Source organism: Rhineura floridana, chromosome 4 (genome assembly GCF_030035675.1).
Source record: "Rhineura floridana isolate rRhiFlo1 chromosome 4, rRhiFlo1.hap2, whole genome shotgun sequence".
Taxonomy (NCBI): Eukaryota; Metazoa; Chordata; class Lepidosauria; order Squamata; family Rhineuridae; genus Rhineura; species Rhineura floridana.
Genome location: NC_084483.1, coordinates 187,711,434 through 187,736,932, shown reverse-complemented (window position 1 = coordinate 187,736,932; position 25,499 = coordinate 187,711,434). Strand labels below are relative to the sequence as shown.

General features: G+C 43.2%; 1 protein-coding gene across 3 annotated transcripts in view; it reads right to left on the bottom strand.

Annotated features, from left to right (window-relative positions):
• The window catches only part of BUB1 (BUB1 mitotic checkpoint serine/threonine kinase), a 47,579-nt gene that overhangs the window by 6,514 nt on the left and 15,566 nt on the right, over window positions 1–25,499 (bottom strand). For 2 of the 3 annotated variants that reach the window (XM_061625538.1, XM_061625539.1), the window contains exons 9-18: window positions 25,144–25,301; window positions 23,014–23,417; window positions 20,696–20,748; window positions 12,783–12,911; window positions 10,571–10,672; window positions 9,855–9,936; window positions 6,530–6,611; window positions 4,659–4,830; window positions 1,544–1,681; window positions 216–331 (exon numbers count right to left, since the gene is read on the bottom strand). In XM_061625538.1, coding sequence (XP_061481522.1) covers window positions 216–331; window positions 1,544–1,681; window positions 4,659–4,830; window positions 6,530–6,611; window positions 9,855–9,936; window positions 10,571–10,672; window positions 12,783–12,911; window positions 20,696–20,748; window positions 23,014–23,417; window positions 25,144–25,301 — 1,436 coding nt within the window. Of the gene's footprint in view, window positions 1–215; window positions 332–1,543; window positions 1,682–4,658; window positions 4,831–6,525; window positions 6,612–9,854; window positions 9,937–10,570; window positions 10,673–12,782; window positions 12,912–20,695; window positions 20,749–23,013; window positions 23,418–25,143; window positions 25,302–25,499 lie in introns of all 3 variants that reach the window. The other variant, XM_061625540.1, reaches the window with a different exon arrangement.

Here is a 25,499-nt window from a genome sequence, read left to right as displayed (position 1 = left end):
AGGGCAGGGATGCCTCTTGTACCACGAATCTGGATGGCATACAAAGCAAGCGGCAGCCCCACAGTCTCTCATTCCAGTCTTAAACCATGACTACCTAGTAAGTTTCAGTACATGAAGATAGAAGAGAATCTGCTTAGGGGGCATTCAAGTCTGCTCTGTTCACAAGGGCATTGTTTTTAGATTAGCTACTGGAAACTGGAACCGACCCCACTTACTTTCAGTATGACTTTACGATTATTCTTCGTGTTGTCCATATCAAGGACAGAAGCTTGATAGACATGTGCAAAAGCTCCTTCTCCCAGTAAACAGTCAACATGAAAGGACGTGGATGCTGAATAAGTGACAAAGAGAAGGAAGAGATGTACAACAGATCTTAGAATACAGCAGAAATGACCCATTTTATACACAACATGAGGGAACTTTCCAATCTGACAAGAACAAAGGTCCCAGGGCATGCTATGAAGGTGCGTCAAACCGCAACCTTGCTCCAGCCAAGCAAGTCTGAGTCTGACGTGCAGACCACCTGGAAACCCTATGTACGGACATTGCCTTGAGTTCCAAAATGGTGGGGAAAAGCAGGAAATAAGTTTTACAAAATGGCTTCATGCTGCTCTCCGATTGTGTTGACATCTGTGCACACGTCTGGTGTGTGCGCATGTGTTGGGGGTCTGTGCAAGGGGAACACAATATTTTCTTATGAATATCTTACACTTTACATAAACAGCTTAGAGGGTTTTTTTAATTAAGCAGTCTATAAATAAATAAATAAATCTTTTAGAGAATGGTATTTGACTTCAGAGCCATTACCCAAACAATCCCATGGAAGATTTCCTGACACATGCATATGTTCAGTCTATCAAGGACTGGCTACACTTCAGGACCATTACCAATATGACTTCTGAAATGCTTCCCTGAAGACTGAACATAGAGCATCTGTATTAAAAAAAATGCACAACTTTCAGAATGCCCAATGACCTTGAAGCTCCACCCACAGCCATTGACTATCTTATTCTACTCCTCCCTCTGACTTCCCAGATGAAAGCAGGGATTGCCTACACATTTTCAAACATATATTTTAGCAGCCATAAGAGCTAACAACTTTCTTTTAAGGAACAACCAAACATAACCATGAAAGCTGAATTTCTCAGGATGTTGAATTGTGCACCTTTACTGTAGTCTGTGATCAGCACACCCAGTCCCAATTATTACTTTAGTGTTATACAGGGTAGACAGTGATGTACTGAGATGTACACAAGGAGGTCAGTCAAAACATTTGCTTCAGAATATCAAAAGCCAAAAACCTCACTGTTCTTGTCAAATGCAAACAAGTCCAATGCTGGGTCTCAGCTTCCCACTTTACGCCTGGAAGTATCTAGTGTCCAATGAATCCAAACCGAGTGCTGCTTTCAAGCCTCTCACTATTTTATTTATTTATTAAATTTATATCCCACCCTTCCTCCCAGTAGGAGCCCAGGGCGGCACATCCCACAGTAAAAAAAAGCTTATAGGAAAGAATAAACCAAGCACGGTATATGAGTCTTACCCAGTTTGAGTTCAGCCTTCGGTCTGAGAACTGGAAGACTCGATCCCCATTCAAAGGTATCTGAGTAGGCACTTATCAGTTTGGGCAGCCCGGAGAGAAGCTGATGGATTAAGCTGTCATCCCAAGGGTTCTCAATTACTACACAAGAAAATGACTGGTAGTTAAGTCAATGACAAGTAATCAGAGAAATACAAGACTCTCTCATTGACAGGCATCAGCAACATTTGGAAAGTGAAGCCTAAACAACAGAGGCCAGAAGAGAATGCATGGAGATTCAAGTCTTTCAACCCAAGCAATTAAATAATGACAACAACAACTAATAGGCAAAAAAAAAACCTTGTGGTTTAAGAACATACCTATAGCCCAGATATTTCTATCCAACTTTAAAAAGCAGGGGAATTGGACAGCTATAGTGAATGCACCAGGCAAGCATGAGACCTGACCTCCTCTCTGAGATATTGTACTGCCCTGCAAATTTGTAAAAGTTTTTTTTGCCTGTTAGTGAATTTCTCTTTTTAATCTGGAAGAAAAGAAATGGGATCCTGTGTAAGTTTGCTAAGAATGGATTGATCATTTGCATGCTTATTGACTTCAATGTGATTTACTCCCCTGCAATCATGCTTAGGATAGGCAAAACTGACCACAGGGGGAGGGGAGAAGGAAGATCAGAGGGGAAGTGGGGGATGGGAGCAGGCAGGAGGGGAGGGGAGAGGAGGGCAGGTTAGATCTTTTGAATGCTTATTGAGATCAGTGGGATTTACTCCTGTGCAATCATGCTTAAAAATGTAAACGAACTGCCTTCAAGTCGATTCCGACTTATGGCGACCCTATGAAGAGGGTTTTCACGAGGCTGAGAGGCAGTGACTGGCCCAAGGTCACCCAGTGAGCTTCATGGCTATGTGGGGATTCGAACTCTGGTCTCCCAGGTTGTAGTCCAACACCTTAACCACTACACCACTTTAGTATAGGAGAAATTAACCAACGGAATGGAGGGAGGGAGGACTGGACTGGACAAGGGAGGAGGAAGAAGGAAGAAGACCGGGGAGGAGGAAGGGAAGCATCAGAATGGCATGGGGGTATTACACAGCCACAAGAGTGACTGTATACTATAGTCAGCATGGATTTTTCACATTCCACAATGTTAAATTGAAAATACCCCCCATGCCAGTCTGATCCTTCCCATGAGCTCATTTCAAAACAAAACCTTACAAAACGTATAGTCCTGAACTCAGAAACACTTGCTTAACAACCCTGTAAATTTTCATGGTGATACACAACAGTCAGAGAGATTGCAGGATTGCATGAGAGTAAATCCCATTGAATTGAATAAGTATGCAAATGATCAAGCCTGCCCTCCCCTCCTCCTCCCTCCCATCACCTCCCTTTTGCCCCTTCCCTCCCACTTCCTTCACTCCTCCCCCTCCTTCCTTCCCTCTCCTCTCCCTTCCCCCCTCCCCTATGGTCGGTTTTTCCCTTTCCTAGCCATGATTGCACAGGAGTAAATCCCACTGAACTCAATAAGCATGCAAATGAACAGACCTGCCTTTCCCCTCCTTCCCCTCTCCTCTCCCTTCCTCCTCCATTCTTCCTCTCCTCCCCTCTTCCTTCGTCCTCCACCCCTGCCCACTCCAGGCTTCCCTCCACATGGTCAGTTTTACCTATCCTAAGCATGATTGTACGTGAGTAAATCCCACTGAACGTTTATTAACATGCAAATGATCAAACCCACCCTCCTCCTCACCCTCCTGCCTGCTCCCATCCCCATCCCCTGTGGTGAGTTTTGCCTAACCTGATTGCAGGGGAGTAAATCACACTGAAGTCTGTAAGCATGCAAATGATCATAGGATCCCGTTTCTTACCTCCCGGACTAAAAAGCAGAGAAATTCACTAATAGGCAAAAAACCTTGCAGTTTAAGAATGTACCTAGAGCCAACAGATATTCCTTGCCTATTAGTGAATTTTCAATTTAACATTGCGGAATGCAGAAAATCCATGCTGGCTGTAGTATGCAGCCACTCTTGTGGCTGTATAATTATTAATTAGATTTATTAGTCACTTGATATGGGAATGTCTCCAAGCGACTTACAACGATGTTTAAAACAAACACAAATATTGAATACTATAAAAACAAAACAATAAAACAACATCCCCACAAGGCCACAGGAAGCTTTGGCAGCATACTAACAGACATCATCTGAGTCTATCAAAGGCCTAGGAAAAAAGCTAAGTCTTTACCTGGAGCCAAAAAGATGTCAATAAAGGCACCAGGCAGGCCTCACTGGGAAGCCACAACTGAAAAAGCCCTCACCCTTGTCGCCACCCTCCGAGCCTCCCTCACAGGGAGGACCTGGAGAAGGGCCTCAGAAGATCTAATAAGAAGTGGCCTTTGAGCATCTTGAGCTTCAGGATCACCAAAACTCATCTTCAAGATGCTGGGTGCAACAATGAGCAGTTGAAGACACGTTTAACCCCACGATGCTGAACTGTTATTTATTTCAACATTTTCTACCCCACCTCCTCTCAAACTACACAAGAAGGCTACAAATCCAGTGCAATGCATAAGACAATTTAAAAAACAAACTAAAGACAATGGCCACATTTGCACATCATAGTCAAATAGGGTTGCTATTGTACATCTTATCTCCCTTGGTGCAATTGGGAGAAACAAACCATGAAGCCACGGCTAAACTCTGCTTCCTGTCCAAACCCAGGATCATGGTTTATTGCTCCCTAAAAAGCCAGGAGTCATAAACCAATAGCAAACCATGGTTTAATGGCTTATGAATCCTGGGGAGGGAGTAACAAACCATGATCCCAGATTTGGACATCCCAGTAAGCCAAACTTAATGGCAGCTTCCTGGTTTGTTCCCTCACCAGGGGAGGAGTAAAGTGGGGGGAAATCAGGGAGCCGTGCACAATAAACTACAGTAAGCCAGCAACCCTGGCTTATCGTGGCACGCAAACAAGGACAGATAAGGAACAGAGAGATACAGAAGAGCCAGTAGTAACAATACAAAATAAAGCAGTTATAGCCATGAGAGTTTGCCTAGGGAAATCATTCTGACAGCCCCATATTCTTGGTTGCGTTCTTCTTGGTGCAGTAGTTTATCTTTACCCTGCATCGCTTGACGGACAGGCACTGGAACGGTATTGAACGGTGTAGACGCAAGTCGCGCAGCATGAGCAAAATCTCCCGTGTCATTTGGACTAGGAGCCAGGGTCTTGTTGCACTGATTAGCCCACACTGTGCAGTCATCCGTCAGGCCCTCCGCTGGCTGGCTTTCCTCCTAAAGATGACAATGCACACAACCTGCATCTAATCTTTCTATTCAAAGCAGAAAGCTGAATTTCACCAAATTAGAGAAATATAAAGGAAAATTGGTCTTCATTTTGTTCAGCAACAGGAGGACAATTTTACAAGAGTTATCTCCTCCTGATGCAGGTTATATGCACATACAAATGTTATACGACAATGTACACATAACAAGTCCATGAAACTATGTCCACATAAATGAATACACTCAGATGTCACGCCAAACCAGAGTTTGGCAGTCAGGAGAGCATCAAGCAATTCTTGCAACAACTGCACTCCCTCACAGAATGAGAATAGACAAATAGTCTCTTACACCATCACCATGCCTTCAATAGTATATGCGAATAAGCTTGCAAAATGCAAGCACCCACCTGTCAAACTTGTCCCACAAGTGTGTGTGGAGATAAGGATCTGGGCTCACCAGATGGATCCAGTTCCCCACCCCTGCCCTATGTCAAATACTTCCTGCTTTAATGGGGATTAGATTTCTACTCCATGAACTCAAGTCTCTAATTATCATAGATTAAATAGAACTTCCATGTTCAGACGCAGTCTACTTCTGAATACAAGCTGCCCAGGGAAAGCTATTGCCTTCATTTTTTGCTTGTGGGCTTCCTGAAAGCATCTACCTGGTCACTACTGGAAACAGGATGCTGACCTGAGATGGATGCTTGGACTGATCAAGAAGGACTCTACCAGCTTGGAGCAGACTGACAAAGGAGCCAAGTGGCTTCTTCAGGATGGCTTATCTAGGAGACTCATATCTCCCATCACACATCCCCTTCAATCAGGATGTTGGAAGGAGATAGGTGGCCCAATTCCACCCACAGTGACTCTCAGTTGGGAGACTAGCACAACTGGATTTGGACCATGATGGCAAGAAACCAATTTGTCTTCTGGTAAGTAAAATGCTAAAAAAACCCAATGCACCAAGCCACACACACAATCTTATGCATATACCATCATACGATAGACATCCACAATCACATGATAGATTTGATAGATCTCTGTGCTAGACTTTTTCATTGGGACATACACAGAGCCTTAACGTGCATAGGCCCTGTCCATACCAACTGTAAGCAGTGATTTTGTACAGATTGCACAAAGCATTATGCATGCACGAATCCTATATAGGGCTGCAATGTTTAGTTGATTACTTGGCAAGATCAGGAGTGCAGAATCTGTACCACACAAGCTATTGTTGGACTTCAACTCCCATCAGCCCCACCACTGTGGCCAGGGATGATGATGTAGTCCATCAGCATTTACAGGGCCATAGGTTTCCTGTCGCTGGGTTAATGTCTCTTCTAAGTTGATACCTACTGAGACACGTGTGCCTCATCCAAACACAAAAACGCTTTTGATTGTTCTTGTATGCAAATTTACACAGATTTAATCAAGCAAATAAAACTCACATGATCAACCAACCATAATTTCTTTCGCTGGTTGATAACCCAAGCTCTTTTTTAAAGATTCAGATTTTTACTGAGTTTTATTCTTAGTTTAATGGTCATAACAAAAAGGCAAAAAGCAAAACCAAAAAAAGTTGACCGAGGAAGCGGGAGGGATGTGGAATCAGCATTGATGTTGCAGCATTGATCAGAACACATTTGTAGAATATTGCAGTTTCAATATTCTTGATCTATATCTCATTATGAAGGCCACTCACTTACTGCTGGTCTGGCCACACAGCCCACTGTGGAACGTTCTCCAAAGACTTTGACTTCCGCTGACTTTGGGTGTGGCTGGGCGACCCTAAAAGGGAAGGAAGTTCCAATCAGAGTAAACCTTCAGGTGAAGCAAATTACAGAGAGACCTAATGGTCCAAGATGACAATTGTTTCCAGAAAACCAGATTTGCAAGTTACATAACTGATTTTCAGCAGAAAACAAGCCAGTTCAGATGATCATCTATTCTAAACCATAATTTAGTTAAATGGCAACAAGGCGCAGCAAGCTTGGGCTCATGTACACCAACTTATCTTCTGTGTGCAAGAGGGGAGAAAGAACTTCCTCCACTTTCACTTTAGAACAAACCACAGTTCTGAGCTACTATACTTACAACGCTCAGAAAATTGGTTTGTTCTCATAGTTTAAATTGACCAGGATCATACCATGGTTTGATATCCTAGTTAGAACAAACCAAAACTGCAGCATGTTCTGAAGTGGAAGAAACTTTCTTCCCTTCTCTGGCACACAAAGGAGAAAAGACAGAAAAACATGGGAGCCTTAAGCATTGTACGCACTTGTGTATGCTTTCACTACCCTGCATATTTATTTAAGCCTGCCAAGAATTTGCAAGTTCCCCCAGGGTCAACTCCCAAGCCCAGGGCAATTGATCCCAGCCAGGCACAACCCGTGCCTCCTTTACCAAAGCTGAGTTAAACCAACAACAAGCCTGCAAGGTAGGTAGGCTGCCAACACCCCTTAAACCTGGTCACCCACTCTGGGCCAAGGGAAAACCCAAAGTGCTAGAAATAGATGCCTGCCAAGGATTCCAAAACAAGAGCCAAGAATGCACTTCTTGTCTTGGAGCCTTAGGACAAAATACTCAACTATACGGTAGTCTGTGGCTAATTGGCCAAGGTGCTGGATTCTGAGCCAATTTCCCCCTGAAATGAACATGCTGGTAACTAAGAGGTAGCTTTATTAGAATAAAATATAAGTGCAAAAATGTAACAACAAAAATAATTCCTTAAACCAAACACCCCCAAGAGTTAGGTAAAATATAAAAGGCAGAGTCCAAGTCACAGATAAAAATAACAAAGCTGTCTAGCCTAATCTATACTCACACAAGTTATTTATTTATTTATTGCATTTGTATACCGCCCCATAGCCGAAGCTCTCTGGGTGGTTTACAACAATTAAAACACTAAAAACAAATATACAAATTTAAAAACACATTTTTAAAAAGCAATTTAAAAACACATGCTAAAATGCCTGGGAGGAGTCTTGACCTGGTGCTGAAAAGGTAAGTGTTGGCACCAGGCGCACCTCGTTGGAAAAATCATTCCATAATTTGGGGGCCACCACTGAGAAGGCCCTCTCCCTTGTTGCCAGACTCCCAGCTTCCCTCTGAGTAGGCACCCACAGGAGGGCCTTTGATGTTGAGCACAGTATACGGGTGGGTTCGTGTCAGCAGAGGCCTTCCATCAGGTATTGTGGGCCTAAACTGTGTAAGGCTTTATAGGTTAAAACCAGCACCTTGAATCGAGCTTGGAAACATACAGGCAGCCAATACAAGCGGGCCAGAATCGGTTTTATATGTTTGGACCGTCTGGTCCCTGTTACCAATCTGGCAGCTGCATTTTGCACAAGCTGCAGCTTCCAAACCGTCTTCAAAGGCAGCCCCACGTAGAGTGCATTGCAGTAATCTAACTTGGAGGTTACCAGAGCATGGACAACTGAAGCCAGATTATCCCTGTCCAGATAGGGGCGTAGAAGGCACTCCATGCCACCGAGGCTATCTGAGCCTCAAGTGACAGAGATGGTTCTAGGAGAACCCCAAGCTACGAACCTGCTCCTTCAGGGGGAGTGCAACCCCATCCAGGACAGGTTGGACATACACCATCCGGTCAGAAGAACCACCCACTAACAGCATCTCAGTCTTGTCTGGATTGAGCCTCAGTTTATTAGCCCTCAATAAAGGTAAACCAGCAGAGTAACTTCATGGTTCCACATCTCCCCAGAGATGTATAGCCTGGATAGCAGATGAAACCCCAACAACAGGTAGCACCAGGGAACATCGGGGAACAAACACCTAAAGTCTTGATTCTATTTTTATGGGGAAAAAACCAGCAACAGCCAGGAATTAATTAGCCAATCAGGGGGCTTTCTGATGATGAACTCTTCTGGAGCTTTTGCACCTAACGGTCCTGCGCTTTTCCAACCTACCCAGGAACCTTCCCAGGCTTGTGGTCTTGAGGTACCAATCTCAGGCAGATAAGCAGGTGTTCTTGCTTACTGCTTAATTAACTAAGTTCAGCCATGAGAACTGATAGTCTCATGGCCTCTAGAGGCCCTAATTCAAGCAAGATATTTTCTCCACAATTCCTTGCTACAGAACCATTTTAGTTAACAACCTTACAAACCAGGTGTTTTTGACAAAGCCCCATTCTAAACACCTGAGTAGGACTAATGTCTGCCGTTTACCTAGTCATTCAGCCCCACCCTATCCCTTGCTTGGCTCCAATTCATCTGTGAGAGTCATGCCAACCAGATGAGATTCAAAGAGATTTATCATGAAAGGTAAAAACATAGGAAAGGGAAGAGTTTTTTCCTTGCAAATATTCTTTTTATTTTATATATCTCTCCTTCATTTACATGGTCTTCCTTTAGGAATCTCAGAACCACTTATACATCACTCCCGGGCAATCTCCTATCTAGGCACTGATCAGTCTGAACCCTGCTTAATTTTCACAATGTGGCAGCATCGCATGCCTTCAGACCATTCTGAACTCTGATGTGCACAGAATCATAGAATAGTACACTTGGAGGTCTATAATGTCATTGAGTCCAACCTCCTGCTCAATGCAGGAATCCAAATCAAAGCATTCCTAACAGATGGCTATCCAGCTACTTCTTGAAGGCCTCCAATGTTGGAGAGCCCACCACCACCCTAGGTCATTGGTTCCACTGTAGTACAGCTCTAACAGTTAGGACGTTTTTCCTGATGTTCAGTCAAAACCTGGCTTCCTGTAACTTGAGCCCATTATTCTGTGTCCTGCACTCTGGGACAATCAAGAAGAAATCCTGGCCTTCCTCCGTGTGACAACCTTTCAAGCACTTGAAGAAAGCTGTCATACCCCCCCCCCAGTTCCCTCAGCATATTGGTGTATGTATCGTTGTTAAGAATAGTGGTGAGGCTTTCTGCCCATTTTATGTGGCCTGACTTCCAATATTCTTCCTAAGCTGAGGGAAGCCCAAAGCTGGCTACAAGAGGGTATTTGAGATAATGTCATGCCACTGATCCCTACATCTTGCCACAGTTTCAACTTACTCTGCATTCTCATCTTCAAAGATTGTAAATGCAAGTGGCACATCAGCAGCAGTGGGGTTAACGCTGGGAACCTCACATGGTCCTACAAAGGACAAAAAAAAGAATGGAGGTAGGGAGATAAATAGGTTTGCCTTTTTTTTAGTAGGAAGGGAGAGGAAAATAAAAAGGAAAGTCTTCAGCAAACACCAAAAAACAGTAAAGATTGAGCCTATCTGATATGTAATGGGAGAGATTTCCAAAGGGTGGGTGCCACCATGCTAAACGCCCCATTCTGACATCATGTGGATGGACCACCTGATAAGATATCTGCAGGATGCTCTCTCCTGAGGAACACAGTGATTAGTTGGGTACATAAGGAACCATAGCTCAGTGGGCAGAACATCTGCTTTGCATGCAGAAGGTCCCAAATTCAATCCCCGGAAGCTCTAGGTACAACTAGAAAAGTCTCTCTTGCTTGAAATCCTGGAGAGTCTCTGCCAGTCAACATGGAGAGTACTGAGGTAGATGGACCAATGGTCTGATTCAGTATAAGGCAGCTTCCTATGTTCCTAAAGGGTTACCATACCATGATTTTAGATCCAGCCCCCTCCCCCAAATGACCTACACAAGCTAAGGCACACATTCAGTTTTCTCATCTGTACGATTAGAAGTTTACCAATACAATAACTTACATGCGAGGACTCCGTTGCCTGACATTTGTGGCCTGTCATATCTACCTTTATTTCTACAGTAGGCCTCAAGCTCATCTTCATCTTCTTCTTCTGAAAGCATAGTACTATCTTTGAAGGAAGGTGCTTGGAACACATCCATGATAAACCCTAGCAACACAAGAAAGAAAAATTAAAGATTGATCCCAGGAAAAAACCAACCCCAAATATATCTCGAGAAGAATACAGCTTGCTGTGTCATCAATAGGTTGGGTGCCTGCATTCTGCACCAAGGAAAGGATCTTAGCTCAGCAGCTGAGCCCATTTCTTTGCATTCAGACAGTCCCAGCTCCTATCCTACTCTTCAACCCAGCAAAGAGTTTACAGTAGGGTCACATGTAACTAAGATGTAAATCTTGCCGAGTGCTGGCTTCCCTCCTTTTCTGAGAACAAATGTGGAAATATATATGCAGAACTGAACTACAATAGTTTTAATTTCTACTAATCTTTTGGAGACTCTTAATATTTTGTATAAATTGGGATTTAACACTTTCATTTTAGGGAACTACAATAGCACTTTATCCAGTAATTGCTAGAGATGTCAGTTTCCCAATGCTGACCATATCCACAGCCTTGTGTTTTAAGTGCTAGCATCATAACTATAGATTGGCAGGAATCCCAGGCAGGCAGGTGAAGATGCTGGCAGAAAATGGATGGGTCAGTCTGTTAAGAATGGACCTTGAACTTCCTCATGAGCAGAGCTCACTAGAAATGCAAGTTCCCCTATTGACAGCAGCAGGATCTTTGGCTGGAGTTACCCGCATGTCACCCCCAGAGCATGTATAAATTTACCCTTGACCCAATGACATAGACACTGAAAGTAAAATAAAGAGTGGTTTTATTAGGAGAAGAAACAAGGAAAATTATTGCAGTTTACAATTACAGTTAACAATGAGCAGCTTTCTACCTATTATTCATTCATTCAGCAACACTGGATAGACTAAAGCAAAGAGACTAACCCTATAAACACTTTCACATTAAGCTCACCCACACAGAAAGAAAAAGGAAAGAAAGAGGCCCAGAAGTTGCATATACCTTTCCTGGAGAGTTGCTGCCAGACTAAGGCTGAGATAGACTTTCATATCTAGCCCAGTGAGCCAAAAGCTCTGCCCTTGTGCTAGATTTGAAAAAGATCTCACTCAAAATCCTTAGCTCTGAAATTGTCCCAAAGATGATAGCATGTGTTGGTAAGAAGCTGTTGAGCCCACCAGAAGGAGCCACACACTGATCCCTCCCAACCCCTCATGTTTTGTACCTTTTTTCTCACTAAACTCACTCCAATGTAAATGTGACCAGGGAGATGTGAACCAACCCACTTCCTGGTAAGTTCCCAGATAATAGGTGTGATCTCCCTGCTGTAGATTCTTGATGTTTCCTAAAGGTTACAAATTATCCTAATCCTTATGAAAAGCTGTTACTTTGTTTGAAAGGAGTGCCTGATTCTTCCTGGGCAACATTCCCCAAATTTCCATAGTAGACAGGAAGTCTATACCCTCAGGCTTTCATGATATGTTCTCAGGGGTCAGAGAGAGGCTGTTTCCCAGGAATCTTTGCTGAGGTGAACCAAAGATTAAACATTTCCAATATTTGTTAAAATGTCTTAAATATATGGATGATTTTTTTCATTGTGTTATAATATAGATTTGCACACAGAGAAAATAAAAAAGAATAAGGTTTCTTATTAAATTTTCTGTGTCTCAAAATATCGTAGGTTGTATAATTGCACACAAAAATTATTCTACCATTTGTTTTCATTTTTTCTACTCTGGAAACCCATCCTGGTTAGAAATATCTGTTGACATTTACTAGATGCTGAGTTGGGAAACCCAAAGAGGAAGGAGCAGAGGCAACCAACTGATGGAGAGGTATTCTACTCCAATCCACCTACCCCACCCAAAAACCAGCCTTTCCTACCTATCCCTTTATGAACCATATAAGGCAGCAATTCTGCCACCAACTTAAGTGCAAGGTTGGCTTGTCTCACAAATTTGAACCATATTCAGATTCTATAAAACAGGATTGAAGGATTCTGAAATGCATCCAGGTTCTCTTTAGAAGAAGGGGGTAAGGAACCTGTGACCCACCAGATGTTGCTGGACTACAGCTCCCATCATCCCTGACCAATGGCCATGCTGGGTTGGGACTGATGGGAGTTAGAATCCAACATCATCTGCAGGGTCACATGTTCCCCATTCTGGTTTTAAAGGGAGCACATACTTACCCAGGGCCTCTTTTGTATGAACAGTAGGAGATGGCTGTACTTTAAACGGAGTTGCTTGCATCATACTTGATGTGTTTGGAGTGGCCTGATGATTATCAGCAAAAATGGAAGAATTTCTACCACCCGATGCTAAAATCATAAGAAAACCAACGTAAGGATTTGACAGTTGAAAACATGCTTTAAAGTTCACAGGCTCTATTAAACAGATGCCCAATTATCTCTAAAGAAGGTGCACAATAGTTAGCACTGAAACAAGTTGCAACAGACTTTACATTTTACTTTTGCATCTTCCTCCCCCTTTTTACTGCAGTGTCCCAAAGATGGTTGGTTGGCGATCACTCGTGGCCGAGTAAGATCGTCTTCCAAGATAATTTGGTTGGAAGACGCCTGTATGTGAATTTGTTTTATGTGGGGAGATCGGCGCATGACGATCAACACACAATCTTGACAGACAAAGGCTTTGATCCAATGGCACGAGTACCACGACGACTGGAAGTCTTTTATCTGCTGCAGCTTTCATCTGCCTTCACAGCCATTGTAACATACACATAGTTATCCTCTGCCTGTTCTGCTGTTGAGGACATTCTTGGATCGTTCTTTGTCTGGTTCCTTATATTTATTTATTTATTTATTTATTAAATGTATATACCGCCCTATAGCCGAAGCTCTCTGGGCGGTTCACAACAGACAAACAATCAATATACAATTAAAACCATATGTTAAACAACTTAAAATGAGTTCATTATACCAAAAAATCGAAACATAATTAAACATAAAATAACTAAAAACCAAGTACACAGTACTAAGTGTTAAAATTGAATTAGTTAAAATTATTATGATGTGACGATGTCAAGATGTCAGAAGTGCTACAATGTTAAATATTAAAAATATTAAAAAATTAACTATTAATCTTACTGCCATGGGTGACCCTGCTGGGAGCACATGACTCCCGACGGCATCACTCACAGGGCTCATTGGAACACGCAAGCCCACTCACCACTACAAGGTGACGATCCAGGGAGGGGGTCCCAAAGATGACAAGATATTTGAGCTGTACCTTCCTGCACTGTTTCAGAACAGGTAGCATAAATCCCCTATGGGATAAAATGCTTGAATCTCAGCTAAAGATGCAAAGGATTGCATTAACTGAGGTTTTATTTAGAACCTAGATTAGGCTCTAAAACATAATTGGTATGGATGCAGCCCTTTAACCTATTTTATCTGGACACAACATTTTCAAGTTTCCACACTTTCCACACTTTCAAGAGTAGGGATGTTGAATAATCAACAGAAGAACACACTGACTGACCGAGATGAAATAAGGGAAGATGGAAGTAATACACTGAAGAGATCTACAAAAGAGATGCAAGGATGACAGATTCATTCATGGAGGAACCATATGATGAAGAACCAGAAATTTTAGAATGTGAGGTGAAAGCTGCTCTTAAAATACTTGGAAGAAACAAATCCCCAGGAACAGATGGCATACTAATAGTGTTGCTACAAGCTATTGAGACTGAATGTGCAATGAGCTCCTGGCTCTCCGGGAACGACTTCATTTCCTTGAGGCCAAGGTGGCGGACCTGGAAAAGCTGAGAGAGGCAGAGAGGTGTGTGGAGGAGGCCTTCAGGGACGTTATAGCTGTGTCCCACTCCAACGATGATAGCTCTCCTGCTATCATGGAGAACGATGGTCTCGGGGAAGGAGAGCATCCAGCTGAGGAAGAGGGAAACGATCCCTTAGAAGGGACCCATTCCTTGGGGAATGAGCAGCTATCCTCTCGTGCCGAGGATATGTCTTCAGGGGGTGGAGGGATCCTTGTAGTGGGTGATTCGATCATTAGGAACATAGACAGTGGGGTGTGTGATGGGCGTGTAGACCGCAAGGTGTTTTCCCTGCCTTGTGCGAAGGTTGCGGATATCGCCCGTCGTTTAGATAATTTGGTAGACAGTGCTGGGGAGGAGTCAGTGGTCGTGATGCACGTTGGCACCAATGACATGGGGAAATGCAGCCGTGAGGTCCTGGAAGCAAAATTTAGGTTGCTAGGTAGGATGCTGAAAGCCAGGACCTCCAAGGTGGTTTCTCTGAAATGCTACCAGTTCCACACGCAGGACCAGCCAGACAGGCCCAGCTTTGCAGTCTCAATGCGTGGATGAGACGATGGTGTCGGGTGGAAGGGTTTAGATTTGTTAGGCACTGGGGAACATTTTGGGACAAGCCGGGCCTGTACAAAAGGGACGGGCTCCACTTGAACCAGAATGGAACCAGACTGCTGGCACTTAAAATTAAAAAGGTAGCAGAGCAGCTTTTAAACTGACTGAGAGGGGAAACCCGACAGGAGCTGAGAAAGGTCCAGTTCGGAATAAACCTCCCCCCTGGGATAAAAACCAAAGAAATGATGAAATTTTAAAAGGGGTAGGCCTAGAAGTAGGCATTGTGAGAGCAGGGGCACAGGGTATAAATTCAGAAGAGCAAAATTACCACAGGCCAAACCACAAGTGCCAAAGACACTTGAAGAGAGACACTGCTTACAAGTGCCTGTACGCTAATGCTAGGAGCCTCCGAACCAAGATGGGAGAACTGGAGTGCTTGGTCTTAGAGGACAGCATTGATATAGTGAGCATAACGGAGACCTCGTGGAATGGAGAAAACCAGTGGGATACGGTTATCCCTGGATATAAACTATATCGGAAGGACAGGGAAGGACGTATTGGTGGCGGAGTCGCTCTACACGTGAAAGAAGGCATTGAATCCAGCAAGCTCGAAACCCCAAAAGAGGCAGACCCCTCCACAGAATCGTTGTGGGTGGTGATACCATGCCCCAGGAGGGACTTAATACTGGGAACGATCTATCGTCCCCCTGATCAAAATGCTCAGGGAGACCTTGAGATGAGATATGAAATTGAGGAAGCATCCAAACTAGGAAATGTGGTAGTAATGGATGACTTCAACTTCCTGGACATAGACTGGCCACATATGTGTTCCAGTCATGACAAAGAAGCAAAGTTTCTAGATATTCTAAATGACTATTCCCTAGACCAGTTGGTCATGGAACCGACCAGAGGGACGGCAACCCTGCACTTAATCCTCAGTGGGGACCAGGACCTGGTGCGAGATGTAAGTGTTGTTCAACCGATTGGGAGCAGTGACCACAGTGCTATTAAATTAAACATACATGTAACTGGCCAATTGCCAAGAAAATCCAACACGGTCACATTTGACTTCAAAAGAGGAAACTTCACAAAAATGAGGGGATTGGTAAAAAGAAAGCTGAAAAACAAAGTCCAGAGGGTCACATCACTCGAAAATGCTTGGAAGTTGTTTAAAAACACTATATTAGAAGCTCAACTGGAGTGCATACCGCAGATCAGAAAAGGTACCGCCAGGGCCAAGAAGATGCCAGCATGGTTAACGAGCAAAGTCAAGGAAGCTCTTAGAGGCAAAAAGTCTTCCTTCAGAAAATGGACGTTTTGTCCGAATGAAGAAAATAAAAAAGGACACCGACTCTGGCAAAAGAAATGCAAGAAGACAATAAGGGACGCTAAAAAAGAATTTGAGGAGCACATTGCTAAGAACATAAAAACCAACAACAAAAATTTCTATAAATACATTCAAAGCAGGAGACCATCTAGGGAGGCAATTGGACCCTTGGATGATAAGGGAGTCAAAAGTGTACTAAAGAACAATAAGATTGCAGAGAAGCTAAATGAATTCTTTGCATCTGTCTTCACAGTGGAAGATATAGGGCAGATCCCTGAACCTGAACTAACATTTGCAGGAACGGGTTCTGAGGAACTGAGACAAATAGTGGTAACGAGAGAGGAATTTCTAGGCTTGATGGACAACATAAAAACTGACAAATCACCAGGCCCGGATGGCATCCACCCGAGAGTTCTCAAAGAACTCAAAGGTGAAATAGCTGATCTGCTAACTAAAATATGTAACTTGTCCCTCGGGTTCTCCTCCGTGCCTGAGGACTGGAAAGTGGCAAATGTAATGCCAATCTTCAAAAAGGGATCCAGACGGGATCCCGGAAATTACAGGCCAGTTAGCTTAACTTCTGTCCCTGGAAAACTGGTAGAAAGTATTATTAAAGCTAGATTAACTAAGCACATAGAAGAACAAGCCTTGCTGAAGCAGAGCCAGCATGGCTTCTGCAAGGGAAAGTCCTGTCTCAGTAACCTATTAGAATTCTTTGAGAGTGTCAACAAGCATATAGATAGAGGTGATCCAGTGGACATAGTGTACTTAGACTTTCAAAAAGTGTTTGACAAGGTACCTCACCAAAGACTTCTGAGGAAGCTTAGCAGTCATGGAATAAGAGGAGAGGTCCTCTTGTGGATAAGGAATTGGTTAAGAAGCAGAAAGCAGAGAGTAGGAATAAACAGACAGTTCTCCCAATGGAGGGCTGTAGAAAGTGGAGTCCCTCAAGGATCGGTATTGGGACCTGTACTTTTCAACTTGTTCATTAATGACCTGGAATTAGGAGTGAGCAGTGAAGTGGCCAAGTTTGCTGACGACACTAAATTGTTCAGGGTTGTTAAAACAAAAAGGGATTGCGAAGAGCTCCAAAAAGGCCTCTCCAAATTGAGTGAATGGGCGGAAAAATGGCAAATGCAATTCAATATAAACAAGTGTGAAATTATGCATATTGGAGCAAAAAATCTGAATTTCACATATACGCTCATGGGGTCTGAACTGGCAGTGACTGACCAGGAGAGAGACCTCGGGGTTGTAGTGGACAGCACGATGAAAATGTCGACCCAGTGTGCGGCAGCTGTGAAAAAGGCAAATTCCATGCTAGCGATAATTAGGAAAGGTATTGAAAATAAAACAGCCGATATCATAATGCCGTTGTATAAATCTATGGTGCGCCGCATTTGGAATACTGCGTACAGTTCTGGTCGCCTCATCTCAAAAAGGATATTCTAGAGTTGGAAAAGGTTCAGAAGAGGGCAACCAGAATGATCAAGGGGATGGAGCGACTCCCTTACGAGGAAAGGTTGCAGCATTTGGGGCTTTTTAGTTTAGAGAAAAGGCGGGTCAGAGGAGACATGATAGAAGTGTATAAAATTATGCATGGCATTGAGAAAGTGGATAGAGAGAAGTTCTTCTCCCTCTCTCATAATACTAGAACTCGTGGACATTCAAAGAAGCTGAATGTTGGAAGATTCAGGACAGACAAAAGGAAGTACTTCTTTACTCAGCGCATAGTTAAACTATGGAATTTGCTCCCACAAGATGCAGTAATGGCCGCCAGCTTGGATGGCTTTAAAAGAAGATTAGACAAATTCATGGAGGACAGAGCTATCAATGGCTACTAGCCGTGATGGCTGTGCTCTGCCACCCTAGTCAGAGGCAGCATGCTTCTGAAAACCAGTTGCCGGAAGCCTCAGGAGGGGAGAGTGTTCTTGCACTCGGGTCCTGCTTGCGGGCTTCCCCCAGGCACCTGGTTGGCCACTGTGAGAACAGGGTGCTGGACTAGATGGGCCACTGGCCTGATCCAGCAGGCTCTTCTTATGTTCTTAATCTGTCCACATTTTGACAAAAAATTATCAACAAATATGGAAAAGAAAACAATGGTCCACAGACTGGAAGTGTTCAATATATATCCCAATTCCAAAGAAAGGAGGTCCCAGGGAATGCAGTAATTATTGAACTATTGCCTTAATATCCCATGCAAGTAAAGGAATGCTCAAGATTCTGCAACCAAGGATCTTGCCATAAATGGAGCAAGAAGTGCCAGATGTCCAAGCCGGATTTAGAAAGGGAAGAGGCACCAGAGATCATATCGCAAACATACGTTGGATAACGGAATGGACCAAGGAATTTCAGAAGGGAATCACCCTGTGCTTTATAGATTACAGCAAAGCCTTTGACTGTGTAGGCCATGAAAACCTATAGAATGCTTCAAAAGAAATGGGGTACCACAGCATCTGATTGTCCTGATGCGCAACCTATACTCTGGACAAGAGGTTACTGTAAGGACAGAATAAGGATAAACTTATTGGTTCCCCATCGGAAAGAGTGTGAGAGCTGTGTTTTTATCACCCTATTTGTTTAATCTATATGCAGAACATATAATACGGAAAGCAGAACTGGACCAAGACAAAGGTGTGAAAACTGGAGGGAGAAATATCAATAATTTAAAATATGCAGACAATACTATACTACTAGCAGAAACCAGTAATGATTTGAAATCAATGCTGATGAAAGTTAGAGGAAAGCACAAAAGCAGGACTACAGAAGAACAAGAAGACAACAGAAAATGTATGTAACTTTAAAGTTGACAACGAGGACTTTGAACTTGTCAAGGATTATCAATACGTTGGCACAGTCATTAACCAAAATGGAGACCATAGTCAAGAAATCAGGCTAGGACTGGGGAGGGCAGCTGTGAGAGAACGAGAAAAAGTCCTCAAATGCAAAGATGTATCATTGAACACTAAAGTCAGGATCACTCAAACCATGGTATTCCTGATCTCTATGTATAGATGTGAACGTTTGACAGTGAAAAAAGCGGGTATGAGAAAAATCAACTCATTTGAAATGTGGTGTTGGAGGAGAACTTTGCGCATACCATGGACCCCCCAAAAAGACAAATAACTGGATGTCAGAACAATTAAACCAGAACTATCACCAGAAGCTAAAATGATGAAACTGAGGTTGTCACACTTTGGACACATAATGAGAAGACATGATTCACTAGAAAAGACAATAATGCTGGGAAAAACAGAAGGGAGGAGACAAAGAGGAAGACCAAACAAGAGATGGATTGATTCCATAAAGGAAGCCACAGACCTGAACTTACAAGATCTGAACAGGGTGGTTTACAACAGATGGTATTGGAGGTCACCGATTCATAGAGCCGCCATAAGTCATAATCAACTTGAAGGCATATAACATGTTAAATGCACATAAGTATTTTTATTTCTTACATTTGTATCTCATGCTTCCTCCAAAGAGCTCATGGGAGCATACAAGATTTCTTACCCCTCCCTCAATTCTATCTTCACAGCCACCCTGTGAAGTAGGTTAAGCTGCGATATAAGTCCTTTTTCACATGTGCATCAGAGATACAATTATCACATGGAGAGGGCAGCAACAGGCCCTACTAATTCCACTACTGATGTTGCCATACCAGCTCTGCCTCCCCAATATCCGTGCATTGAGGAGAACATGTGAAAGTGAGCACCTATGTGCACACGCAGTTGTCGGCACTTCACAATACCAACTCCCTGCACAATTGGGAGTCCCAATTGCCTTCATGCACATAGGCGCTCCCTTTATACATTCCACTTAATGTGCAGACTGGGAGGGGAACAGTATTGTGGTGAGGGCAGCAGAGCCCTCCTTCTATGCCAGGGGTCCATAAACTGCGGTCCATGGGCCACCAGTGGTCCACAAGCTTCAATCACGTGGTCCGCAACATGTCCATTTTGAAAATCATATAGCATCTAGCACAGTGCAATACAATTGCTGCAACAGGCAGGAAAACCATTAAGTGGTCCACCAAGACCATCAGCGATTTTCAAGTGGTCCATGGGGGGAAAAGTTTCTCTGTGCGATAACTGCATGCTTGAAAATGGCTCATACGGCTGGTCCAATGTCAATGCATTGAGCTTCATGCTAACTGGGAATTTGAACCTGGGTCACCCCATTCCTAGCCCAACATCATATATTACACCACTGTGGATCTGCAGTGTTATGCACAGAGGTTCCCCACCCTTGTGGTAGATGAAATCAACTTTATTATGGAGCCTGAACACCGCTGGCTCACAGGCTATCTGGAAGATAAACATAGCTCCCAAGATTATGCAAGTTGTCTACGTATAGTTGAGTATAGTTAAGTGGCTTGCTATATTAGAGGGTCCTTAGAATATTACAAAAATAGCAAGAGAGTAGATTATTACCATCTCTCATTTCCATGGAGTGCTGCAGTTTCTGATGAGAAGTATTCAAGTGCCTGCACAGGAAAGCCAACATGTTAAGTTCTCCAACAATGGTTCCCATCTAAGGCAACCTAATTCTTACAAGGGCAAAAAAGAGAGTGAAATTGGTTAAATGTAAAATGTTCATTTAACAGGAGCTCAAAGGGAAGTGGGTGGTTTTGCTTTAAAATTAGGCCAGACCCAAACCCATTTGTTGAAAAGAAGTGGAATGGCTTTAGGTTTGCATGACAATGAAATATCATTCAAGCATTTATTTAGCAATAATGCTCTTCAAAACATTGTATGTGAGCCTGTATAACTATCACAGACATCCATTCACACAAATTGTGTGCAGTATTGAAAGAAATCAGTTTAAAAGTAAATTCTGAATTTTTTATCTATCTGTCTAGCTATCTATATCCCACCCTTCCTCCAATCAGGAGCCCAGGAAGGCAAACAAAAGTGCTAAAAACACTTTAAAACATCATAAAAACAGACTTTAAAAAACATTTTTAAAAAGCTTTAAAAATCTTTTAAAAAAGGTTTTAAAACATCTATTTTTCAAAAAAAGGTTTAAGAACATATTAAAAAGCAATTCCAACACAGACGCAGACTGGGATAAGGCCTCAACTTAAAAGGGTTATTGAGAGAGGAAGGTCTTCAGTAGGTGCCGAAAAGGTGCCTGTCTATTTAACGGGAGCGAATTCCACAGGGTAGGTGCCACCACACTAAAGGTCGTTTCCTATGTTATGCAGAACGGACCTCCTGATAAGATGATATCTGCAGGAGGCCTCCCCTGCAGAGCACAGTGATCAACTGGGTATACAAGGGATAAGATGGTCTTTCAGGTATCCTGGTCCCAAGCTGCATAGGGCTTTGTACACCAAAACTAGAACCTGGAACTTAGGCCGGTAACTAATAGGTAGCCAGTGCAATTCTTTCAGCAGCAGGGTGGCATGTTGGCGATACCCTTCCCCAGTGAGCAGTCCCGCCGTTGCATTTTGCAACAGTTGCAGCTTCCAGACCAGCCTTTCCCAACCAGTGTGCCTCCAGATGTTGCTGGACTACAAATTCCCATCTTTCCTGACCATTGGCAATGGTGGCTGAGGCTGATGGGAGTTGTGGTCCAACAACATCTGGAGGCACACTGGTTGGGAAAGGCTGTTCCAGACCAACCTCAAGGGTAGCCCCACATAGAGTGCATTACAGTAATCCAGCCTGGAGGTTACCAGTGCATGGACAACAGTGGTCAGGCTATGCCGGTCCTGAAATGGCCGCAGCTGATTTTTTAAATCTTTTAACTGAACAATCCTGTACATGTTTACCTGAAAGTAAACCCCGTCAAGTTCAGTGGGACTTGCTCCCTAGTAAATGTATTTTGGATTGCAGCCTACAGCTAAAAGTGGCTATCATCTAAAACCAGAGGGGGGGGGAAAGGGGGGGAACCCCAAAATGCTAGAAATATATATATATATATTATTTGTAATCCAAGCCCAACACGTTTCAGCCTGTGTGTATTTAGGCCTTCCTCAGGGGAACAACAGCTGGTGTGAAGTGTCTTTCCGTGAGCAAATACTGTAAAATATTTTTTTTCTAGCATTTTGGGGTTCCCCCCCTTTTCTCCCCCTCTCTGCATTGTAGCCTAAGACTAGCACAATGGCATTCACTAGCAGCCCATGGAATTTATTTATTTTTACTCCACACTGATCACAAGCACAGAAGGACAGGAGCTTTTTTGGGGGGAATTCCTTATTTTAATATGCAGCTGTGATAAATTACTTCTGTAGCATTGCCGCACCAATACAAAAATATACTCCTGTGAGGGCTGCTTTAGTGAAAGTCAGTTCATTAGGAATACTGAGGAGGACTAAATACTGATACAAAACTGAGGAAAAACACTACTGCTACCTACATTTCTACATAGACAGGTGGGACATGCCTCACCCACCTGTAAAAATGGCCTGTGGGAGAGGTCAGGAACTGACCCATTGGCTGGAAAAGATTCTCCACTCCTGAGTTACACATTCTAGTTCAGTGGTGGGGAACCTCCAGCCCATGAGACTAATTTGGTCCACCTCCTCAGTTTGCACACAAGGCTGTTTTGGCCAATCCCATGCCCGCCAGCCCATCAGTTGTCCTATGACTTCAGGTGTGGGACAGATAAAGCCACGACGCAGCCAAATCCAAAAGGAAGCATCAGGAGCATCCTCTAAAGTTTCCCATCTCATTAAAAGAAAAGCTGGTCTAATTAGAAGAAAAACAACTAGCACTGGAGTTACGGAGCTGAGGTTTTAACTTACCGCTCTCCATAATGGTAACTGTTGGAGAGGACAGCACGTTTCTGAGGCAGCTGGACAGAATCCTCGCAGCCAACCTGAAGCCTATGCAGACTATCCTCACACTCTTCAAGATCATGTTTTACTTGGGATGCAGCCTTTTCACTCGGTGCAGTTGACAAAGAAACCAATGCTGTCAGTTGCTGGAAATTTCCAACTGGCTGTTGAGCTGAAGGGCCTCCCACTGAAATCTCCCCAAATGCTGATCTTTGCTGCTGGTTTTCAATCAGCAGTGAAGCCGAAGCAGCTCCAGCCAAACGCTGATGTTCTGTCCCCCAGTTCAAAGACTTTTGAAGATACCCAGCTGGGGAAGGTGCTGCCCGCTCCGGCCAATACTGAGCTGCACTGATTTGTCCATACGGGTCACCCTTAAAAAGTGAAGAAAGAAAGAAAGAACATTCTGGCAAAGAAAACCTTGCAGTTTTTAAACATTTCTGACTGGTCCAGCCATCTGTGCCATATGTATGCAGAGGTTTCAGTTTCCAAATTATGAGTATTTAAAAACTTAGATTGGATGTAAAGTTTTAAGGAAGTTTTTATCAATTTAAGTTTGCATCCCATCAGCTCCTGAAGATTCAGGGTAGAAATGTGATTCTACACAAATAGGACATATTTTAAAATATAGGAGATTCAAAACACATCCAGCTATTGCTGGGACAGGGAACCCAGGCCCTCTAAATGTTGTCCATCAGCCCCATTCAGCATGGCCAATGAACAGATGATAGGAGATATCAACTCCAACTCCTACCCTCTTGACTTATGTCAGATGTAGCCAACACAGTGTCCTCCAGATGATGTTGGACTACGTCTCATCATCCTGACCACTGAGCTAATTGGAGTTACAACAAACTGCCCATTTGCTACCGGGCCAAGTTCAAGGTTCTAGTTTTGGTGTACAAAGCCCTATATAGCTTGGGACCAGGATACCTGAAATACCGTTTTATCCCATATATACCCAGTCAATCACTGTGGTTCTGCAGGTGAGGGCCTCCTGAAGATACTGTCTTATCAGGAGGTCCTTTCTGTACAACATAGGAAGTGGACCTTTAGTGTGATGGCACCTACCCTGTGGAATTCCTTACCCTTAAATATTAGACAGGCGCCATCTGTGTTATCTTTTCGGTGCCTACTGAAGACCTTCCTTTTTCAACAAGCCTTTTAAGTAGAGACCTTATCCCAGTCTGCATCTGGGTTGAAATTGCTTTTTAAGATGTTTTTAAACCTTTTTTTTTTAAAAAAAATGTTTTTAAAGATGTTCTGTTTTAATGTATTTTAAAGTCTGTTTTTATGACTTTTAAAGAGTTTTTAGTGCTTTTGTTTGCCGCCCTGGACTCCTGCTGGGAGTAAGGATGAGATATAAACAAACAAACAAACAAACATCCAGAAGATACCACACTGGCTCCTCCTGACTTTAATAAAACCCAAGGGAAGAGCTTTGGCTCAATATTAGAGCACACTTTGCATGGAGAAGGTCGCAGATTCTATCCCCAGGATTCTCCACTTAAACAGTTAGAAAGAACCTGAAGAGAGCTCCCAAGTCAGAAAATACAATACTAGGCAAGATTGGCCAGGGGTCCAACTCAGTAACTCAAATATTCATTAAATAGTAGCTTCAATACAACTTGCACAGCTCCTGAAAAACAATCTGACTTGGATTTTAGAAGGCTTTTATAGACTTGGAGAGCAGTCACTAAGAATCTTTTGGTACATGCTTTTGCAGTTGATTCATTACCTCAGTCAGTCAGTTTCTAGCCCACTCTTTTATCAGTTCATGATCTCTGTTTTAACAATGCCTGCTCATAAAGCAATGTTTTGGGGATACGCAAGTTTAGCCTTAAACCAAGACCTATAGGGGAAAAGGTGGTATCTCACAGGAGCAGATGCTGAGGAGGGGTACCGCTGTGCACCTGACCTCCCTGCAGCAACGTTGCTGCCACTTACTGGGAGGGAGAGGAGCAAGGTGGCAGGGAAATCGGCACCATCAAGGCATATTTTTCAATCAAGTAACATTTTGATGTTTACAAGCGAGAGTGCAAACATGTTATACGAAGGAATGCCAATATCATACACTAATTTACAGTATTACAAACATACCGCTGTGGCACTTAAAAAGGATTGGTGAGCAGATGGGCGTACTGTAGTTTTCTGGGAAGACGACGAAGTCTGGGAGAGCTGATCTAGCTTCTGCTGTAGTTCTTGTAGTTCTAAGAGGTCATTTTCTTTCTTCTTCATAAATTCTTTGTCTTCATACTCTGCATGTGTCAAAAGCCATTTTGCAGAAAGCAAAGAATGTGTATGAGTATTGGGAGGTGAGCTTCTCTCTTTCCCTTTTGTTATTGTTAAAAGCTGGTATAAGAAGACATTTAGCAACCCTGAGAAAACCAGGAAAGAACAGACAGAGGCCAGGATACTAGAGAACAGGTTGTCAAAACACTTGCTAGCCTAGAATA